Source organism: Lampetra fluviatilis, chromosome 32 (genome assembly GCF_964198595.1).
Source record: "Lampetra fluviatilis chromosome 32, kcLamFluv1.1, whole genome shotgun sequence".
Classification (NCBI taxonomy): domain Eukaryota; kingdom Metazoa; phylum Chordata; class Hyperoartia; order Petromyzontiformes; family Petromyzontidae; genus Lampetra; species Lampetra fluviatilis.
In genome coordinates, this window is record NC_136306.1 from 1,660,257 (window position 1) to 1,682,715 (window position 22,459).

At 48.7% G+C, this 22,459-nt stretch overlaps 1 protein-coding gene across 1 annotated transcript in view; it reads left to right on the forward strand.

Moving 5' to 3' along the window:
* The window catches only part of LOC144943615 (protein phosphatase 1H-like), a 104,412-nt gene that overhangs the window by 69,837 nt on the left and 12,116 nt on the right, over positions 1-22,459 (forward strand). Inside the window, exons 8-10 of the mRNA XM_078871232.1 lie at positions 2,120-2,183; positions 15,484-15,591; positions 18,807-18,958. Of these exons, the coding sequence (XP_078727358.1) occupies positions 2,120-2,183; positions 15,484-15,591; positions 18,807-18,958 (324 nt within the window). The remainder of the gene's footprint in view (positions 1-2,119; positions 2,184-15,483; positions 15,592-18,806; positions 18,959-22,459) is intronic.

Here is a 22,459-nt window from a genome sequence, read left to right on the forward strand (position 1 = left end):
CGCCCCCCCCAACACCTCGCCCCCCCCTCGCCCCCCCCAACACCTCGCCCCCCCCAACACCTCGCCCCCCCCAACACCTCGCCCCCCCCAACACCTCGCCCCCCCCAACACCTCACCCCACACCTCGCCCCCCACCTCCCCCCCCACCCCCACCACCTCGCCCCCCACCTCAACCCCCACCACCACCTCACCCCCCCCAACACCTCGCCCCCCCTCGCCCCCACCTCGCCCCCACCTCGCCCCCCCCCTCGCCCCCCACCTCGCCCCCTACCTCGCCCCCTACCTCGCCCCCCACCTCGCCCCCCACCTCGCCCCCCACCTCGACCTAGGGGAGGCCCAGGGCCGGTTCAGATAATCGTCACTGGTGTTGGCCATGAGCGGGAATCGAACTCGGGTCTCCAGGTTGGTGGCAAAGCGCGCTAACCGCTACACCACCATTCACACACGCACACACTCGCATTCATCGCCGTCGTGAGTGCCGAGTTGCTCGACGCATGGCGGCGTCAGGGTCGGCACGCTGCACCTGCGAACCCGAGGTCACCGGGTCGATCCGATCTCCCGGCACGGCCGTCGAAACAAATTGGCGAACGTCATCAACCCCCGCCCCCCACCAATGCCCACTCTGTAGTGTCGATGGGTTCACCATGGATGATGCGTGGTGGGGTAAAGTGTGGGTACTACCACCAATTCTGAGATTCCTGGCCAGTGTGGAAGAGTAGGCTAAAATTCCCTCCTGCAGGGGATTTTTTCCTATCTGGTGGAGGCCCTTCTGTAAGCTGTTGCGTATTTGAAATCTGCCGCTTCGGTATCTTGATGTCATGAGCATGAGCCATCCACAAATGCTGTTGCTGTGCACATGAAACGTCTAAGTAGAATGGTGGCTACTACAGCAAATACCACGCATGGACGTAGTGTGGTCTGTATTCTGAAAGGGCAAATCGGTTTCGTACAAATCGGTGTTTGCAGCAGAATTTTCATCAACACTCTCTGACCTTGTCTTTCATTTAACGCAGTATTGCAATACTGTTTTTGGATGCCTGGGTACGGATAAAGAAAATAACATTCAAACATGAAAAAAACTGAATGTATGAAGTGTTCACTGGTGAAAGGAGTCATCCGTGTTTCAGCCAGCAGCTCCTCAACGTTGGTATTTCTCCAGTGGCAATTTGCACAAAAATCCCAGATCAGGACAGATGCTTGCTCTCGGCACTCGTCAGCAACGATGTGGATGTTGCCGAATTTCCCAACTCGACGGTCGAAAGTAAAGAATAAGAACAGACCGCGTCACGTCGCAGCTACCGCTCGCCACGGCAGCGCGCCACCACTTTGGCAGCTCTGGGACCACGCTGGCTCTCGCCGCGGAGTGCCGGCAGCACGAGACGAGGCCGCGTGCACACCATTTCTTACTTCTCTTACTCCTCTTCGCTCCCTGCAGAGAATAAGGCCGCAACGAGCCGGACGCTCGTCAGCAGCTGTCTCTGCTTTACCCCAAGATGGGCCCGTGGTCTTTAAACGCGCCATTTGCACGCGGGGAAATAAAAAGGGACGTGGTTTCTTTTCTGGAGAAGATACGTTTTTAAAAATCAATGTAGCATTTGCCAAAGCTGCAGTTTTGTTCTTGTTTATACATATTTACGTATATATAAATAATGCATGGGTTTGTTTTATCCTGAGGGTTTAATCTTATAGGGCTTATGTGGTCAGGTCCATATGGCGTACAGCTGTTTCAATATGAGCAAAACATTATTTTTGTCTATTTGTTTGTGTTTCTCCCTTTTGATGGGACTTTGTAGGATGAACGTTGAGATGTATAAAGGCATGGGGTGACCAATAAGGTCTGAATTGGTCTGTAATAAGGTAGGCACTGAGAAGGGGTTGACAGGTATGCACATGTCTGTGTTTTCGTCCGTGTTTCCGCTGTTTGTAATTCACCACTTTTACCTCTGTTTCTATTTTTCTGAACTCTCTTCACGTTGTCTTGTTTGTATGTTTTCTATGTTTATAATCCACGTAAATAGACAGGAATAGGCGTGACGGCGTCGTAGTAAACACGTCTACTTTACACAATTATATGTAGTGCGGCGAATGCATCGTTACACGAGCCCTTGTCTTTTCACAGGGCGTACAAAACCATAGACGAGGACGATCTGAAGTTCCCGCTGATCTACGGAGAAGGAAAGAAGGTACCTACCCCGTGTGTGAGAGACGGTTTTAACGATTGGGGTCATGGCACGTCTACATGCTTTGAACACGCCAATATGCACAGGGCCCACGATCGTGGTGCTCGGCGTAGACTTGTTTTGTTGCGAGCACGGTGAGTTAAATTCTCCTCGGCTGCCCCATTTCTCGAGAGCGCGCGTTTTCAAACTTGACAAAAAACAAGTCGGTGCCTCTTGTAAAATCTCGACGTCCAACCGTGGTCATGAATTGCCTTGATTTTTTTGGATGAGGGTCATCTTTGCAACTGGGCTTTTGTCAGCAGATGCGGTTGCTTCATTGTGCGTAGCAGCAGCTCGACTGAAGCCTCTCACTGCTGATGCCCTGCCCACCGATGGCCCTCGTCGCGTACGCTCTCACCTCGCCACGCTCCTCGTTGAGCATCCCTTCGTTGCACGCGACACCGTTCCTGCCGGCGCCGTGACCTTCCCGAGCCCTTTTTACGTAGTCGCCACCGTAACGTCTCCAAATAATGGTTGTTGTCTAAGCCGTGCCTTTCTCTCCTCCTGTCGGAATAAAAGCACGAGCGGCGTGACACCCAATGTGCCGCAGCGATGCATTGATGGTCGTGTCCCCCGCAAATGATATGGTGCACACCTAATGGCGGTGGCCTTCGCTAAATTACAGAGCACCTCCTAATTGATGGCGCTGGTCCCTGTAAGAGATATCCGCTCTCCAAGTGACGATACCACTCGTGGATCCACTTCCTCCAGAAATTAATGGCCCGTAAGTCCGCCGCCAAAGCCATCGCCAATCGTGAGAGCATCGACTTCCTTCGCCGTGTGGCGTTTTTCGAAATGTTAACGAATTAGAGTCTGGAATATTTGACTCGACTAATGAAAGTAACGCACTAAACCAGATATTTTTATAGCGCCTTTACCAAGGCTGTAGCGCCTTTACCAATGCTGTAGCGCCTTTACCAAGGCGCTACAGCATTTATAACATTTGTACATAGCGTGATAATTCAAATGAATAATTGGGTTACTGTAAGTGGTAGTGTACTTTTGATGACAGTAAAGCAAGAGGGATTGATGAGGTGGGGTTGGGATAGGCCTGGTCCTAGCTGGGGGGGAGGGGCGACAGAAAGCTGGGGGGGCTGAAAAGTAATCGGGAAGACAAAGGAGGCGGGCGGGGGGCTGGAGCAAGGAGGGAGAAGGGGGCCCACCGTGATCGGAGTCCCCCGCACCGCCGATGACAACGTCCGCATCATCCGTGCAGTGCAGCAGCTCACCGCAAGTGTAAATCACGAGAATATGGTGCCTTCATCATCATTCGACCTCCTTTGCCAGTACCAAAATATATTAATAGGGTTTTTCCCCTTTTTTCTGGCAACAAAACTGAAATCTTTTTACAAGGAATCATGTGTGGACCAATCAGTTTCAAGGACAATGCATATATTATCATATCTCAAACCGCACCTTACCATAATAATAAAGAGTGGGCCATCCCTGCCCCTTCCCCCCCCCCCTCAACCATTATATATACGCAGTGGTATCTCCTGTAATCTCTCATTTACTTGACACAGCTGTCGGGCTGTGACGGTTCCACCTGAAGACGGAAGCTTGTGTTGCTTCCGAAACGTCGTGATTTTTTATTTTATTTTACTTTTATCAATTTTAATGTTTTACCTACGTGACTTTACCGAAAAAACCTAAGAATATGAATCCTTGCAGTCACGAAAGTTTCAAATCTAGAATATTATCATAGTGTGTTTTTTGTTTGCATTTTGACCATAAGTTTTGTGGTTAATGCAGACATGATTCCTTGTAAAAAGGTTTCAGTTTTGTTGCCAGAAAAAAGGGAGAAAAACCCCTATTATTATACGGTGCCTTCGTTTTAACGTCCTTCCAGGTCCTGTGTTGCTCTACGTTGTGTGGTGTGCGAGTGCCTCGGTGTCCTTGGGTGGTGTCCATGCATAGATTATTCTTCATCATTAGCATGTGTGTCTTTTGAACTTATTTTGCACCGTATGTAGCCAACCCTGCTTATCGGAGGTGCCAACCGAGCAAAAATATGCCTCCCTTGGTGAATATACTGCTTGATCAAAGCCTCCCAATTGATTGGTCACGAGGGCTGTTTGACCGTACTTCACCATACTGGTTGGCGTACTGGTCCAGGTTTAACCATGAACGGGGCTCCCCAACTCAGGGAGCCGGGCTCATCGCTCTTGGCCGTCGTACCTGAAAATATCGATGTCCTCACATTAACTGCAATCAGTCCACATTGCCAATAGCTTGGCAAGCTATTAGTAATGTAGAATAATCAATCTCGCACCTAAATTAGCAGCTCACGAAAAGCGTTCTGCTCTCTCACCTTGTTTCACTTGAACTCCTTTTTTTGCTGCCTGACTTCTACCGATTTTGGCGGTGAATCTTTAGAATAGTGAAGCCCAGTAATGGTGCGTGCGTGAGGGCGACGTTTAGGGCTTTCGCAAGCGTAACGCGAGGTCGCACCTCGCCGCGTGTGCCAGCATTTGTGCTTGAACGCTTCACGATAATAAGCCCGGGCCATTGCAGGGCTGGACCGAATCAATGTAATGAGCAAGCGCATGGGAGGACAAGGTCGTTTCTCAGCTGCTTCGTCTGGGCAGCTCGGCAATCCTCGCTCGAGGAGCGTGAGGTCCTCGCCCACCGTGACCGTGTCACTCCGTCAGCCACGCACGCTTTTGGCACAAAACAGTTTTCGGTCCTCGGCTCACAGATTTGTGAGCGCTCTCTGCCTCAAGAGCTGCACCTGACCACTGAGATCCTCCCATTTCGAAAGAAACTAAAAGCCTACCTATTTTTTTCTACAGGATAAGTTAGCTAAACCAGAGATTATTATTAATTTGTACGGTGCTGTGAAACCCTTTGTTGGGTCTGCTGCTCCCTTATAAAAAATGTAAAATAAATCTAAAAACTAAATATATTTCACTTCCCTTTGATCTCCTGTCAGCTCTTTGCCACATCAGGCGCAGAACAACGTTCCATCCATGAGGGGGCCACTGGTGTACCACTGTACCGTAGTAGTACACATCGTATTGAATGTGTGTCGATGGGTCTGTGTGTGAATCTATAGGTCTCTGTGTGGTGAGTCTTTGGGTCTCTGTGTGGTGAGTCTTTGCATCTCTGTGATGAGTCTATAGGTCTGTGTGTGAATCTATGGGTCTCTGTGTGGTGAGTGTTTGCGTCTCTGTGATGAGTCTATGGGTCTGTGTGTGAATCTATGGGTCTCTGTGTGGTGAGTCTTTGCGTCTCTGTGTGGTGAGTCTTTGAATCTCTGTGATGAGTCTATGGGTCTGTGTGTGAATCTATGGGTCTCTGTGTGGTGAGTGTTTGCGTCTCTGTGATGAGTCTATGGGTCTGTGTGTGAATCTATGGGTCTCTGTGTGGTGAGTCTTTGCGTCTCTGTGTGGTGAGTCTTTGAATCTCTGTGATGAGTCTATGGGTCTGTGTGTGAATCTATGGGTCTCTGTGTGGTGAGTCTTTGCGTCTCTGTGTGGTGAGTCTTTGAATCTCTGTGATGAGTCTATGGGTCTGTGTGTGAATCTATAGGTCTCTGTGTGGTGAGTCTTTGGGTCTGTGTGGTGAGTCTTTGCATCTCTGTGATGAGTCTATAGGTCTGTGTGTGAATCTATGGGTCTCTGTGTGGTGAGTGTTTGCGTCTCTGTGATTAGTCTATGGGTCTGTGTGTGAATCTATGGGTCTCTGTGTGGTGAGTCTTTGCGTCTCTGTGTGGTGAGTCTTTGAATCTCTGTGATGAGTCTATGGGTCTGTGTGTGAATCTATGGGTCTCTGTGTGGTGAGTCTTTGCGTCTCTGTGTGGTGAGTCTTTGAATCTCTGTGATGAGTCTATGGGTCTGTGTGTGAATCTATGGGTCTCTGTGTGGTGAGTGTTTGCGTCTCTGTGATGAGTCTATGGGTCTGTGTGTGAATCTATGGGTCTCTGTGTGGTGAGTCTTTGCGTCTCTGTGTGGTGAGTCTTTGAATCTCTGTGATGAGTCTATGGGTCTGTGTGTGAATCTATGGGTCTCTGTGTGGTGAGTCTTTGCGTCTCTGTGTGGTGAGTCTTTGAATCTCTGTGATGAGTCTATGGGTCTGTGTGTGAATCTATGGGTCTCTGTGTGGTGAGTGTTTGCGTCTCTGTGATGAGTCTATGGGTCTGTGTGTGAATCTATGGGTCTCTGTGTGGTGAGTCTTTGCGTCTCTGTGTGGTGAGTCTTTGAATCTCTGTGATGAGTCTATGGGTCTGTGTGTGAATCTATGGGTCTCTGTGTGGTGAGTGTTTGCGTCTCTGTCATGAGTCTATGGGTCTGTGTGTGAGTCTTTCGATCTCTTTGTGATAAGTCCAATATGGGTCTCTGTGATGAGTCTATGTGTATCTATGTAGTGAGTCTATAGCTCTATGTGATGAGTCTATGAGTCTATGTGTCTCTGTCTAATGAGTCTATGGGTCTATGTGATGAGTCTATGGATCCATGAGTCTCTGCGTGATGAGTCTTTAGCTCTATGTGATGAGTATATGAGTCTATGTGTCTATGTCTAATGAGTCCATGAGTCTCTGCGTGATGAGTCTATAGCTCTATGTGATGAGTCTATGAGTCTATGTGTCTATGTGTCTATGTCTGATGAGTCCATGAGTCTCTGCGTGATGAGTCTATAGCTCTATGTGATGAGTCTATGAGTCTATGTGTCTCTGTCTGAGTCCATGAGTCTCTGCGTGATGAGTCTATGGGTCTCTGATTCTGGATACCAGTCGCTGCGAGTGTGAAAGCAAAAACCCGTTTCGCGAGACCCCTCTCGCTCACACGTAGACACTGCTAAACGGACGCAGTTCGACTGCATTAGTCCCCTCAAGTCCCGTCACAAACACGAGCATGGCTCCTGTTTAAACACCACCATTCTCTCCAACACACCGGTGGGCTGGATTTGTAACTAATAGGCAAGTTTGGTTCACGTGACAAACCTTACTGGCTGCGTCGGGTGGTGGAGGGTTACGACGCATTCATACTTACGCGATCTAACCCAAAAAGCGTCCGTGTGAAACCACCATAAACATTCATGCCGTTCGTCGCTGTAAAAATGTAATGCGCGTGCCATATATAGCGGTAGTGTCGCGGTGAGGGCGCTGCGCTACGAACCCGGACAGGCCGGGTTCGATTCCCGCCTACGGCCAACACAAGTGACGATTTTCAGAACCTGTCCTGGGCTCCTCCCCTAGGTCAACTCGGCCTCAAATGAGTACCTGGTGCGGTGTGTAAACATCGCCACTGGGGAGACAAAGGCAGCCGGGCGTGGTGTTGGCCACCCACCTCCTCGTGCGTCGTGCCGGCCTTCATAGGTGCTACTCGCTAACAGCACTCGTCTTTTTGTCTTGCACAGATAGATTGTATTTGCATAACCGAATGAGCCGATAGTGGCAGGGTGTTTTACAAAGTGCTCTCATCATATTGATGTGTACAGTGCTTTATACATTGACCTGCAGGGCCTGGTTGTCATAGAAACAAGCAAGCACTATTGACGCGCACGGTGCGTCATGTAATTCACGTGCCGAGCATGTATTATGTACGGCACATGTGTTCACCCTTATCGCACAGTACGGGTACTAGCATACACGACTGTACCGTGTAGTGTGTGTGTGTTATTTTATTACGCGTAGTCATCTAAGGGTTGCACGGTGGCATCCTCTGTGGTTATCTGGACATTCTACTCAACCTGGTCCCCCAGGACAAGCACACAAACTTGACCGCATTGAATGTCTTGAACAACAACAATCTTTGCATTTTATATGTGGCGGCGCTTGCTTCAATGCCTCGGCACGACTCGGAGCGCCCTGCGTCATCTCGGTCTCAAACGGTTTGAAGGGCACCCCCAGCGGCAGCTGTCCCCACGTGACGCAAGGTGACTCAGTCTGCCAGTCTTCTTCTTGTTTCGTATGGATTAATGACAGTCGGATTAAAAAATGTAATTTTAGATTTGCTATCCACTCAATTGTCTGTTCAGAAGCCGAGGGGATCCCATCCATTCCTCCGTTAAATGGAGTGAAGGCAGCAGCAGCAGGCGGAGTGCTTCCGATGTGGGTCGATGGTTTGGGATTCGTGGCCGCACTGCTCGCAGACTGCCAAATCTTTGAAGCGCCGTTCGCGCAACGGGTGGCTGCATCTGCCAATCGGGGGGCAACGATCGCCGACGTGTGATCCCAATTGAGTCATTTGCCGGGGGTCATTGTCCGAATTTGGCAAATGTTGACACCGGCACACAATGACCTTACCGCTCATCATTTCGAATGACGTCAGGGGGATCTCTGATCTTCTTTTTCTACGTCAATGTTTTTATTGCGGCGAGCGCGCAAGCCCCATGCGACGCGGCGTCGATGGTTTCTAGGGAGGGGGACAGAAAGTCCGTGGGGGGGACGGGGGGGGGGGGGTTACGAACCCGGCAGAGACCCGAGTTCGATTCCCGCTCACGGCCACCAACACCGGTGACGATTACCCGAACCGGTCCTGGGCCTCCTCCCCTAGGTCGGCTCGGCCTCAAGTGAGTACCTCTGGTGCGGCGTGTAAACATCGCCACTGGGGAGACAAAGGTGGCCGGGCGTGGTGCGGGTCACCCCTCCCCCTCGTGCGCCGTGCCGCCCTTTATAGATGCTGCTACTCGCTAACAGCACTTGCCCCAACAGTCTGTTAAGGCTACATGGGGGATCTTTGTCTTGGGGGTTTGGGGTCAGGAAAGGGGAGCAGGGAGGTAGTACCCAGCATTCTAGGGGGATACCAGGTGTAGGGGTTCGGGGGAAGGGGGGGAGGTGGAAAAGGGACACGCTATGAATCAAATCACATACATGATGCGGCTTCATGTGCTGTGGTGGCAACCTCTCCGCTATTCTGGGTCCATCTTATCACAACTGACGAAAGTAAAATGTGGATGGGGGATGGGTGGGGGATGGGTGAGGGGCATGGGGGTGTGGGGGGGTCTCCCCCCCGACGTCAGGGGATTCTTTAACGTCCACTGAAAAGGAAGCGGAGGGCGAGTTTTTCCGTTAACACACATCAAGCAGTATTAACCAGGACGGCCTTCCGGATTAGAGCCGCGACCCGCTGCAACGTGCGGCCACTGCGCTACGGGCGAGCCGTGTCGCCAACATGGTGGACTTTAACGGACGACCGAGCGACATTCGCTTCATAGGCCTGACTCCTGCTGACCAGAGCCAGAATGTTCAAACCGGTCCAGAGTTTGCTCGCTTCAACAAATTCTGCTCGAAGTTGGTGTCCAACATTTGGCCGCTGGTGCTTTGAAGCTTCCTCAGGAATGAATTCAGCACTTGGAGTGAAACATTGAACGCCGTGCCGAAGAGCACACGGTCTTTCTTACGTATGGCGTTTGAAAGCCAACCGATAGAACATTATAAATCAGACTCAGAAGCGTTATTTATCCTGGAATAATCCGATGAGCTATGAAGCTCTTTTTTCACAGATGTCCAGTCGGGGCAGTTCAGGAAGTTACTTCAACAAACAACACAAAAAACGATAGGCGTGCAAAGTATATGATGGGTAAGAAAATCACTAAAAATAAATGCGTAAAATAGATAAAGTATACAAGTTCAAATTGCATAAGTAGGCAAATTCCCATGCTGGGGCAAGGCAACAAAATAACAGCAAGACCAGTCCCAGACCACATCAAGACAACACATTGCACATTCAAATGTAACTATAGATACATGGGTAAGGATTAAAGTTACAAATCTGTTGGGTTTGGTAATCCATGCGCTGGCATCAGGAGCTGTCCGATGTGTCGCTGTGTGCCTCCCGTGTAAGTGCCCAGTTTAATGGGTGGGCAGTGGTCGGTTACCTGATGAACAGATCACCCTTGGGCCTCATTCGCAGCCGGGCGATTCTTTAATTTCCCATTTGCGAAGGACCGTTGGCTGCACCTGCTGTGCGTTGTTGGAACCCAATGAAGTGCCTCCCATTGCCTTCTACGTCGGCTGAGGCCAACTCATGCATGCTTCTGGAATCCTCAATTATCGCCCCCACCATTTAGCGACATAAGCGGCCACCCAGAGCGCGTGGCACAACACAAAAAGACATTGGACGGCTGTACAACACGAGCACGAAAACATGCGCGGTAGCATTGAAGAACGTTACCCAAAGGTCACTGATCGCTGCAATTCTGAATACCCTGTCATGTGATCGTCATGTGATCGTCATGTTCTTCGCATAGTAATGCCATAGAGAGGTCGTTTGTCTATAACTCTCCAGTATCTTTCCATGAGTTCCACATTTCTGTGTTATTTTCCAAAGGTAAACAAAAATATTGTGTTTTTATGCTTTGGCTGTGTAGGGTTTCCCGTGGTGTCATTTGGTCCAACATGAAAGAAACCGGAATATTGGAGCTTCGTGCAACACCAACAGACACAATAACAACAATAACCGATGATAATGAATTTACCTCTGCGCTACGCACATCAAATGCTCCAGGGACAATGCCTTTAAAAAGTGTCAATTCCACATCCACCGCACAAGCAGGCTGGCTAGCTATAGTAGCGCTCTGCTATTGAATGCGCGGTCTGTTTACAAGGAGAAGCCTCCGCTGCGTTTCCCCGGGAACATTGCTCATCGACTGCAGGTGGTTAATTTGGCCCTGACTCTCACGCGCCAGCACAAAGGGCAGCCGCGGCGAAGAGTGTTCGTAGCGAGTGGGTGGGACGTAGCGGCCCAACGTTCCCCGTGACGCACGCAGCAGCAGCAGTAGCAGCAGCAGTAGCAGCAGCAGCAGTAGCAGCAGTAGCAGCAGCAGCCGCAGCAGCAGCAGCCGCGCTTCAGAGGCTTGCAGCCGGCGTGGGGCCTGGCTGAAGGTGGGGACCCTCGGGGGTTGGAGCTGACAGCCCCAGGAATCGCCTGTACGGTGTGGCGCACACGTAGGCAGGCACCGCACCAGCGTGGGGTGGATTTTAACGTAAAGGCGCAGCCCTGCAATGTCGCGCTAGGGCCACTGCTTCACGGAAGGGCCCTCCCCGAGAGGGTTCTCTAAGGGAGCGCCTCTGGAGAAGTTTGTCCTGCTCTTCCACGCTGGCTGAGACATCGTAGAAGAAACTCAAACCAAACAATGTTTTCATTTTACTAGGCAAGGCCCACTGATCGATACAGCTGTTTTGCAGAAGCGACCTGGCCACAAATGATAGCTCAACGAAGTGGCTTATCACGTGGAAATTTACATGAGCCAAATACTCTACACGGGTGTTTATAAATGTGGAGGGGAAATACGTTAATTGTTGTCACATTGGTGCAGGGTTTCTTTCCTTAGTGGAGGATTGGTAATGTTTACCTGGAAAAAGAAATGACAGCCCGAGATGAGACAATGTCAAGGCAGAATGTTAGATTGGACAGATATGCGACAAAAATGCTCTACACATTATAAAACGTCAGAAGTATGTGTTAGAAGCATTAATTGTTAAACTGTTATAAATAACTGTTGACAATTTTCACAAAATGGAAGATGAAAACGCGTATTGTTGAAACTTCCCAAACCTGGCAAGATTAAAGAGATTTATTTTTTTCTCATCGAACTTTTGTTGCCCGTATAATGTTTGAAACTATTCCAAAAATGTCTCCTCGACTCAGTGGGTGAGTTGAAGCCCTGTCTCCTGACCCAATTCTGCCCACGACTCAGCAATTTGCACGTGCACAGTGCAGGATATCGAGTATCTGTGCAGTCACCCTTCAGCATTGAAAAGACAAAGAGGGCCTTCAGCAAAGAAACACGGCCCGATAACTCACCCCCGCCCCCCCTGACTCACACAGCATGCACATACCACTGTGAACGCCACCTACCGCTGTTCCTTATGCAAACACGCTCATCATCATCAATGCCTCGTGTGCCTAATGGCCTCGCTGCATTGCTGCTGTCCGCAATTTGTTTAGCAGCATCAGTTAATGGCTTTGCAGGCAAGGGAACATTTCCTAATTTAAACGAAGCAGCAGCTCCTTGCAAGGCTGTGCACCGTTATTGGGATGCACATGGGCTGCCTGCGTATGTGTGTGTAGGGAGCAGTCATGCAACGGTTAGCACGCTGCGCTACGAACCCGGCGACGATTATCTGAATTGGTTCTGGGCCTCTCCTAGGTCGACTCAGCCTCATGAGTACCTGATACGATGTGTGAACATCGCCACTGGGAAGACAAAGACGGCCGGGCGTGGTGCTGGCCACCCATCCCCTTGTGGTGCAACTCCCTAACAGCACTTGCCCCAACAGTCTGTTAAGGCTATACAGGGGAATCGTTGTCTTTGTCACACCCTCCAAAGTTACAATTTCCAAAAAGCTATTTGCTAACACTCGGTGTGCCACCATGGTCGGACTAACGTCACGCAACGTTCAACTCCATTGACCCCGCGGTGAAACTCCCTCTTCCCATGACAGGGGCCAGTATGTCCTCGACAGGACAACTCGCTGTTGACTTCTCACAGGGTGGTTCTAGTTTTATCATCCTAGGCTGGAGGATGGACTAATTCTATACCTGGTTGGTATTTGCGTCATTTCAAAGTTTGAGTGGGGCACTGCTCCAGTGCTACAGAGCCAGGTTATAACAATGTTTGTACAGTATAAATTAAACTGAAGATGTGGCCAGGTAGATGAGTGCGCTCATGCTCGTGCTAGGGCACGGAATTGGCGCCACTGAGATGATATGCTTGAATTTAACTTGACGGCCTCCGCCCAGTTGCTAATGGTTGAAAAAAAAAACATAATATAAATTTCGGTTTTTTCCCACACTTAATTTGACACATTCCACAATTGAAAGATTATTCATGTTTGCGGTTTAATTCCCGTCTTATGAATACGACGAATGCTGTTTGCTGGAAATATGGAAATGTGTTCTACCTCCTGTGGATGAGAAGCCGATTGAAGTGACTTCAGAAGTCTTTTCTGTGATGTCATCTTACCGAGGTCATTCTCGTGACACAAGGTGATGCGCAGCTCGCTGGGAGAGCCCTGCATGGGAATATATATTATTCCGATGACTTGCCACTGCTGGCACGGTTGTGACCACAGCGCTCCCCTGTTATTTGCAAGGGATACGTTCCGGAGATGCTCGTGAATTGCAAGTTTTGTGGAGAATGATACGTTGGCCTTTTTAATTCATTACCTTAAATAAATACATAAATAATCTATTAAATACATGGACATTATCAACACACAACACAACATTTGTTATAATCAACAAAATAAATAGAAAGAAATAAAGTATAAAATCACAGTTTCTAAATTAACTCACCTTAAATTATGACTTATCGCTTTATTGAATCAGTTTCTCGAATCAAATTGTTTCTCTCTCTCGATGAAGTCGTGTAGAGTTCCAGATGCGATTCGTGGATAGCCAAATTCGCGGATATCAAGTTCGTGAATAACGAGGGAATACTGTGGAGTAGTTGTGAGAAAATTGCACTTTTACAATTTTGTGTATTTGCTTATAATTTGGCGTTTCACAGCTTTGAGGAGCTTATTCTGCAGATAAACACAGAATGTATCTCTTACTCACCTAGTCAGCTCTACAGTGATTGCTGGTAGTGGTGGTAAGATAGAGCCTTGAAAGAGCTCAGATGAAAGCCTGCCATTATGTTTCCTTGTCCCTCCAAAATGTGGTGTGTTTCTCCGATGTTGCGGAGTTTTGAGAAGGAAATTGCGTCTCTATTTATTTAGGTGGAGGCATCTTTAGTGGTGAAAAATGTGAGCTGTGCGTGTGTTTGTAAAATGTGGTTAGGCTTATTAGGAGCCCGCACCTCCGATTAGCGCGGTTGGCTACGTACGGTGGAAAGAAGTTCTATATACATACGAGTCAACATTTTAATCTTTTGTGCCTGGGCTCAATACTTCGGATAAGTGCTATGAGGCCAATTGTGCTACATGACATCTGGCCAGAAATGGAAGAATAGCCCAGAAATGTCCTCTATTGAGTGGCTCTCTGGAGCTCCATCTAGCGCAGGCCCCTTTTTGCCGGTCCCAACGGTGACGACAATTGGAAACGCTAAATGCACCGCGCAGGAAAAAAGGGGTTCGCATCTCCTGGCTGTAATTTCACCACATGTCACAGTGCCCCCTACATTACCCTGCCAGGCAAATTACTAATAATTACCACTTCACGTGTCATGCAGGGGCCGAACGGTGGAGGAAATATTTGTATCTCGGGAGAGCAATGTCAGCGATTGGCTTAAAAAAAATGTGTTTACAAGATGCTTATTAAGCGTGTATTATGCTCAGTTTGTTCGTACTATTACTCAGCAGGTGACGCGTGGTGCAGATGTATAAAAAAAAAACATGAAGGTAAAACGATACGAATGCTGGAATTAAATGTAAATGGATGTAAGCTGAAAATTGTGCAAAAGAAGCTCGGAGAGATGCGGGCTTGAAATGTACATGAAGAGACAGAGGGGGAAGGACACGTGGATTAGAGAGCGCACGCTGCATTAAACAATTCACACTGTTAGGAAAAGCGAGTGGCTCAGGCAGGACCTCCCCTCAATGGACCGATTCTCAAGCATAGAGATGGAGTGGCAGCCAAGGACTGGAACGCGTCTGAGAAAACACGTCCATCGCGGAGATGGAGTGATGAAATCGGCTCATGTGCGGGTGCTGGATGAATAGCTTCATGGTGGGATTACAGGAGATGGTGGCGGCATGGGGAGGCCTTCATCCAGCAGTGGATAGAACATGGCTGATTGAACATGGCACCACGGTGCCGAGATGTTAACTACCTCGCCAAGTATACAGGAGGTCTTGGATATGATCCCGACCCTGACACCTGTATTTTTGGAGTTTGCATATCTCCCTCTCTGTGTGGTCATGTGGATTTTCTCCGGGTCTTCCAGTTATACCTCTAAATTTCGAATGAACGTGCATTTACAGTATTTAGCTGCGATAAATTTCCACGTGATAAGCCACTTCGTTGAGCTGTCATTTGTGGCGAGGCCACTTCTAAAAAAAAAAGCTCTAAATCTCAGTGCGCCTTACCTGGTCAAATAAAAAATAGTAAAAAAAATAGTTTAATAGTTATTGCATTTTTGTGCCACTGATTAAATAAGTGTATAAGTGTCTACGTTTCATTAGTGGTATACTTAATGCAGATCTTTCCTGTTGTCATTGACGTGAATTGTGCTCCTACCGACACTTGGGCTGCTTGTCGATGTGCGGCGGCAGGGATAACGTCTATCTCAGCCGCCCGGCTTTCGTGCGGTGCCCGGGTGTGCGCACAGGAACACGGGCACTGCCCCCCCCTGAGCGGTTGTGTTGCCCACGCAGGCGCGGGTGCTGGCCACCATCGGCGTCACCCGGGGCCTGGGCGACCACGACCTCCGAGTGTACGACTCCAACCAGCACATCAAGCCCTTCCTGTCCTGCAGCCCAGAGGTTTGCGCGATGACCGCCCACAGCCCTCGCCCCACACCGTGCTCACCCACCGAGGGCCGCGTCTTCCGCAGTGAACCTTCACGGGTTGACTGATGATCCAGAACGGCCCCCATTCACTCCGCTCGCTCGTTGGCTCGGTCTGTCAGTAGTCGGCTCTTCATCGCTCGAATATCGCTCCTGCCATAGTTGCTTTTCCCGCGAACTTCAATCGTCGGTTCCTCCACACCGACAGTTTCGTCCCAACCACACTGCGCTCAACCACAAGCACGACCACACCCCAGGTCACAACAGCATACTCTACTATTTTACCTACTATTTAACTACATTTATTTGACCAGTTAAGGCCCACTGAGCTATGTAGCTCTTTTTCAAAAGCAACTTGGCTACAAATGATTGCTCAACGAAGTGACATCACGCGGAAATTTAAAGCAGCCAAATACTCTAAGCGCATGTTGATTCTAAATGTGGTAGGAAAAGCATGAGAACCCAAAGAAAAATGCACGCAACCACGGAGAGAACATGCAAACTTAAAATATACAGACGTCCGGGTCGGGATGGAACCCACGACCTTCTGTATACCAGGCGAGGTAGTTAACATCTCGCCACCGTCGCGCCCCACCAACTCTTTCCGCTCGCCCACCAACTCATTCCCCCACTCGCTCGATCACTGGACTGCAGGTCACAGCACGTCGCTTTCTGCTTCTACCCTCGCACTGCTTGTCTTTGTAATTCCCTCCCAACGGCTCATTTATCAAGTGCGTATCACCTTGTGTTCATATTTATAAGACACCCAGAAGTGATGTTTGTTGCTGGGCACTTGGCATTTTGGGCCTTTGGCCCTGTGCTCAGCAAACGCGATTTACATATATATGCTTAATGTTAAGGAAAAACAATTCCTTGATTAAAACCACTTCTTAGGTTGACAATATATGCATTGAATCTTGTGTGCGTGCAATACTTGTTTATGAATCACGTGCTGTGTGTTAATGCCGCTATACAGCAGAGTATGTTGATTGATACCACAATGTATTGTATGTCAATCGATTCTTGGCTCTCAATCATTACAAGTCATCACATGTTGGATCACTTCTTCCCTACTTAATGATCCGTAGCCTCGTGTCGCCCAGTACGTACGCCACCGTCTCTGAGCTCACAGGATCTCCCGTGCAGCTGGTGCCCCCTATCAGAGCACGTGGCTGAAAACTGTCGAAGTTGGGGGGTTAAAAACATCTCCGGAGGTCACCTGAAATATCAGCCGCTCAAGAAGAGACGGGTTAATAGTCTCACCCCGATCACCAATAACGACTGCACAGATGATGAGGGTTTTTTTTCTTCGCCCATTTAATTTCCCGTACCTCGGGATTTAAAAGCCTTTTGTTGTAAGACAGCATGAGAGCAACGTGACCACAGCATTGTCTCGCGGCGTTGTGAGAGAGATGCGTGTTATTATTATCAACATCATCCTCTGAAATTGTTCCTTTGCGAAACGGTTGCTGTGCTACCAGTAGCCGAGGCCACAGTGGATGTCGTCTTCACAGTGTGCGGTGACTCCCGCGGCACAACGGAGACTTCACACACACGCGGACACGACACTTAGCAGCACGTGACAGCAGCGGTTGCTGTTGAGAATAGGAAGCTGTACCACGCTGCACAGCGTACGCGGGTGTGGAGTTAACGTCGGGTTGATTTCGTAGCACAATATTTGGCATTTAGCAGACTTAAATGATTGCATATATTTACAAAATAGGCATAATAGCAAAGCTTATCCGGCCTCTTGTTCTGCTGCGCAATTTTCCTCGCGCGTTAATTAATCCTGGGAATGCCCATGAGAAGCGTACAACGTTTATGTGAATGCGTATCAATAAACTTGCAAACGAGCATTACGCTGACTGACTGGCTGGCAAACCCACACGCAGCTGAGATAACGACCACGGAGATCAACAGCTTGTAGTTTATAACGTTGAAGGTTCTGAACCTCAGATACTTCACATCATCAGCAACCCACGCTTTCCGCTACGAGTGAGAGACTCGCAATTGTTATGTGTGTCAGTGGACAGCTTTTCAGCTTCAGTTTTTGAAATCTGTTTGTATTTGTCCCCTTATTAACCCTCGCTCTGCGACACGTTTCTAGACTCCTCTGGCTATCGCTCTCTGTGCCTTTCTGTGGGTTCATCTTCTTGGTTCTTTCGGTAAAGTCACGTAGAAGGGAAGTAATAAAATAATAAAAATAAAACATAATAAAACAAACATTTATTACTTCCCTTCTACGTGACTTTACCGAAAGAACCAAGAAGATGAATCCCTGCAGTCACGAAAGCTTTAAATCGAAATTTCTGTGGGTTGTTTTCGTATGTTGAAAACACATCAGAGAGTCAAACAACACAACCGCGAAAACCTCGTTAAGGTAGTAGCATTGTTACCCTTGCCGCTGTGTAATTCTCTGCAGGCATAGTGTGCCTGGGTGTGCGTGTGTGTCTGTGTGTGCGTGGTGTGCCTGTGTGCCTGTGTGTCCGTGTGTGCGCGTGTGTGTCTGGCGAGCGGTAGTGTCGCAGTTAGCGCGCTGCGCTACGAACCCGGCGACCCGAATTAGATTCCCGCTCACGGCCAACACCGGTGACTATTATCTGAACTGGTCGTGGACCTCCGACTCGGTCGACTCAGCTTCAAATGAGTACCTGGTGCGGTGTGTCAAACATCGCCACTAGGGGGACAAAGGCGGCCAGGTGTGGTGCTGGCCACCCACCCCCTAGTGTGCCGTGTCGTCCTTCATCGGAGCTACTTGCTAACAGCACTTGCCTCAACAGTCTGTTAAGGCACATAGTCATTGGTTTTTTCGGTAAAGTCACGTATGTAGAAATGTAATTAAAATAAATCACGACCTTTCGAACGCAACACAAGCACTCATCATCAGGTGGAAATGGGGTGAAACATATAGCGAGGGAACACACAGGGGGACACCACGTACATGGCACATAGAGAACGGCAAACTGCACATAAGCAAATGCAACAAGAAGATGGGAGACGAGAAACTCAACAGACATTCGAAACATCACGTGATGCAAAGCAGTCGGCCAACAACACAGTTAGACACTAACCTGGTTGACCACGTATTTCAAAAGACTGCTAAATCTTTCGTGTTAAATCCTAGATTAGTCTGTTAAGGCTGCACGGGGGAATCTTCGTCTTTGTTTTGCGTGTGTGCGCGTACGCGCCAGGTCTGCGTTTACGAGATGTCTCAGCGCAGCCACACGCCCAACGACGTGTTGGTCATGGCCACTGACGGCCTCTGGGACGTCCTGTCCAACGAGACTGTGAGCGACGCGGTGCTGGGCTTCCTGGCAAACTGCGACCCCGCCGACGCCAACAGGTAACCCTGGCGCAAGCCTGCAGGGGGTGCGGTCTGTACCCAAACATCTACCCACTGAGCCGGGGCCGCTAGGAGATGTTAACTAACCTCGCCTGGTATGAAGGAGGTAGTGGGTTCGATCCCGACCTTGACGCCTGCTGCTGTATATTTGGAGTTTGCATTTCTCTCTCCGCGTGATCGCGTGGATTTTTCTCCGGGTGCGCCGGTTTTTCCCTCCACACTTAGAATCAACATCGTGCGTTTAGAGCATAAATTTCCAGGCAATATACCACGAAGTTGAGCGATCATTTTGTGACCAGGTCGCTTCTGAAAAAGAGCTACGTAGCTCAGTGGGCCTTACCTGCTAAAATATAAAAAAATGTTTCGTTTGAGTATGCAACAGGGGAAACTACATTTGCTTTGTTCACTAAGTCGCCACTGACTGGAGCCTGTGACGTATGGTCAAACGGCGACGTATGGTCAAACGGCCCCTCTCCCCATCCACAATGGCCAATCATTACAGGTGCTAAAAATGTATTTTACAAATACCTAGGCTGACACCGTCGACTTTTTTTCTTTGGAGGCGTTATTTTACTTCTGGAAACCTCTACTACTGGTATCGGAGATAACCACTTTGCTGAGGAACGATTCCAGAGGAGGATGATGATGATGACATACCACTGTTGATGCCTCCCCATTTTGATCTCTCTCACCACGTGACGAGACAACGCTGTGGTTGCGTTGCCTCCATGCCGTTTTCAACCAAAGGCTTTTGCATTTAACTGCCAAGCTTTGTCATCCCGAGGTACAGGGAAATTAAGCAGACAAAAACCAAACCTTATAATTTGTGCAGTCGCTATTGGTGATCGGGCATCGGATCCATTGTTGTATCTACAGAATTTGATATTTCAGTTTTCATTTTCAGTTTCATTTATTTGGTAGAGCCCTGTGAGCATTTGGCTCTTGAATCGGGTGCAACCGCAACAAACAAAAGACAAAAACATGAACAAGAAAACATCTTAAAGTGACTATGTGACACAACCACAAAAAGTCAAGGTGCAGCCCTGCAATTGCTTGCACATGCCACTGTTGACACAGAGGAGATCAAACCAGCCACAAAGACATTCCAAAACCAGTGCACTAACCAATCCACACACAGCAGCATCCCATATATAGCATGCTCAACTAACTATATAAGTACCTTCTGTCGGAAAAAATTCGAGGACTGAAAATGAAAGACCCTGGATAAGCCAATGCATGAGGCCGATTCTCAGCCATGGCAAATATCATGGGAAAGTGATATGATGACATTGTTCTTAATATCTTAGTGGGTGATATACTTTTTTAGCGGTGCCGAGTGATCTATTTCACCCGCGTTGATGAGCATCTTGACGAAGTCTGGTCAACCAGCCTCACAACTCCGAAGAGCCGTTTGTCCAGTCGTGGATTGACAAATGGCTGTGCGTTATTCGTTATTACGGTTGTGCATCATACCGCTGCTGAAGTGATGGGTGGGCTGAGTTGATCCCTTGGCGGGAGGTTGATCCCTGCCGGGCGTGTCATCGGGTATGTGTTGAAGTCTTTACCAATTGGTATTGAGAACCGAAGCCTGCAACGCTTTAAGTTAAAGAAGCCAAACCTTCTGGAGGTCTCATCAGAAGCACGTGACCACTTGATGAAGCAACCTTCTCGTTTCAATCACGAACCCTCGCCAAGCAGCGCCCCATTTGGTGACGTACAAGTCCATCGTATTGATATTCACACAGAATGCCAGATTGTGTGCCGTCCCTTGCCTCGGGAGCTGCTTGTGTAGCCGCTATGGGCTTAGTGTAATGAATCCCACGTGTAATTGTGAATGGAGATAATGATGACCGTGGATTGGACCCATCGACTCACGTGACTGCACAGTAGGCCACGCCCACCAGTGGGGTAATGACTTCAGGGTAGAGGCGGCTCCTATTCAGATTCGGGTGGACGCTGTACAGGGATTTAGCAGTGAGTTGTTGTGTTGCGTTGGGGTCGATTGGTGTAATAATTACAGATGCATGAATGCTCCTCAGAAGAACACTCTGAAATAAAGAGTGGCCGTTCCACAACCTTCTGGTGTCCCTCGGTGGTAGAGTCACTCGATCCTGAAGAGGAGGGCAGAACACAACGCAGAGTATCCACTCGTTGCCTTCGAACTCGTCTATTATTGTTGTTGTCTTTATTAGCCGGCCTGTCCCATCGTTACGATCACGGGAGGAGAGGGATAGGGTGAGCCGGTTACACGAGCTTTTGGGTACATTTCTGTCAGGACGAGTTTTTAGCAATTTCATATTCGCAGGCCGTCTGGCAGCCCCCCCCCTACACTGTTGACGGATTTGTAAGCGCGCCTTTTAAGTCGTGAAATGGCAATCACTTATCCCAGTTGGAAATAAGTTGTGCGGAAATGGAAATGTCCTTCGTAACTTGGCTGTGCTGTGGAAACAAACAATAATGGTGCGCATTTTTTTCAGCAGATTTTGGGTGTTGTATAAATAAATCCATAAATAGGGAAATTTCCCTCTCGTCATCAAATGGCCACTTGCTTCTGATGAGACCTTGAGAGGGTTTGGCTTGTTTAACTTGAACAAGGATTCCGTTCTAACTACCAATATGTAAACACTTAAAACATACCCGGCGATAGACCAGCAGTGTGTACCTCATCGTTCGATCCACACTGGGCAGCCCAAAAATGTGTTTGGCACCAACCAAGCCAAGCCTGGTTACTTACTCGGCTGCTTTTTTCGATCTCTTAGTGAGGTTAATATCACAGGTTTTGTTGAGTCCCATAACAATAAAATATAAATGTTGTACATTAAAAATACAGTCAAACCCGCGCTGTGCGTGGAGTTTTGGATTCGCGAGTTTCACATTTTCGTGAGTTACTAAATGCGTATTCATTCCCTATTCGCGACACTCCGGTATTCGCGAGCGTGCGTAGTGCCAGGCCACCCACACTGGGGAGATGCACGCAGAATGTTACTACATTTGAAGCTGTCTGCGAAGATTAGGGACGTCGCCTCAGCTGCCCGCTTAGTCCTCAAGCCTCGCAGTAATCCCGCTCCGTACTCGCTATTGTGCATTTTCGCTTCATGCGTACTACTTACAGCCGACTCGTTTATACATTTTGGTATAAACGAGTCGACTGACGCGAATGCAATCGGGCAAAGTGATTGCGGCCAGCGCTCCCCCAGAGTGCTAGAATGATAACGACTGTGCGGCGTTGTAATCATCAAACACCCTGCATCTCCTGAGGCGTCATCCTCCTGAATTCCTCACCACCACCACCACCTCCATCGTCGTCAAATCGGCATCATCCTCAAAGATACATTTATTAGAGTGTTATTTTTTTATGATAGTCATTGTTATTAAACGTTCCCTTGCACCAGGAACGTCACCCCACTTTTCCCTGCGGAACAAGGTTCCTGCGTTTTCAAGAATGTAACCCTCGTGGATAGATAGGGTTTGCTGTATCCTATTAAGAAAGCATGTCTATCT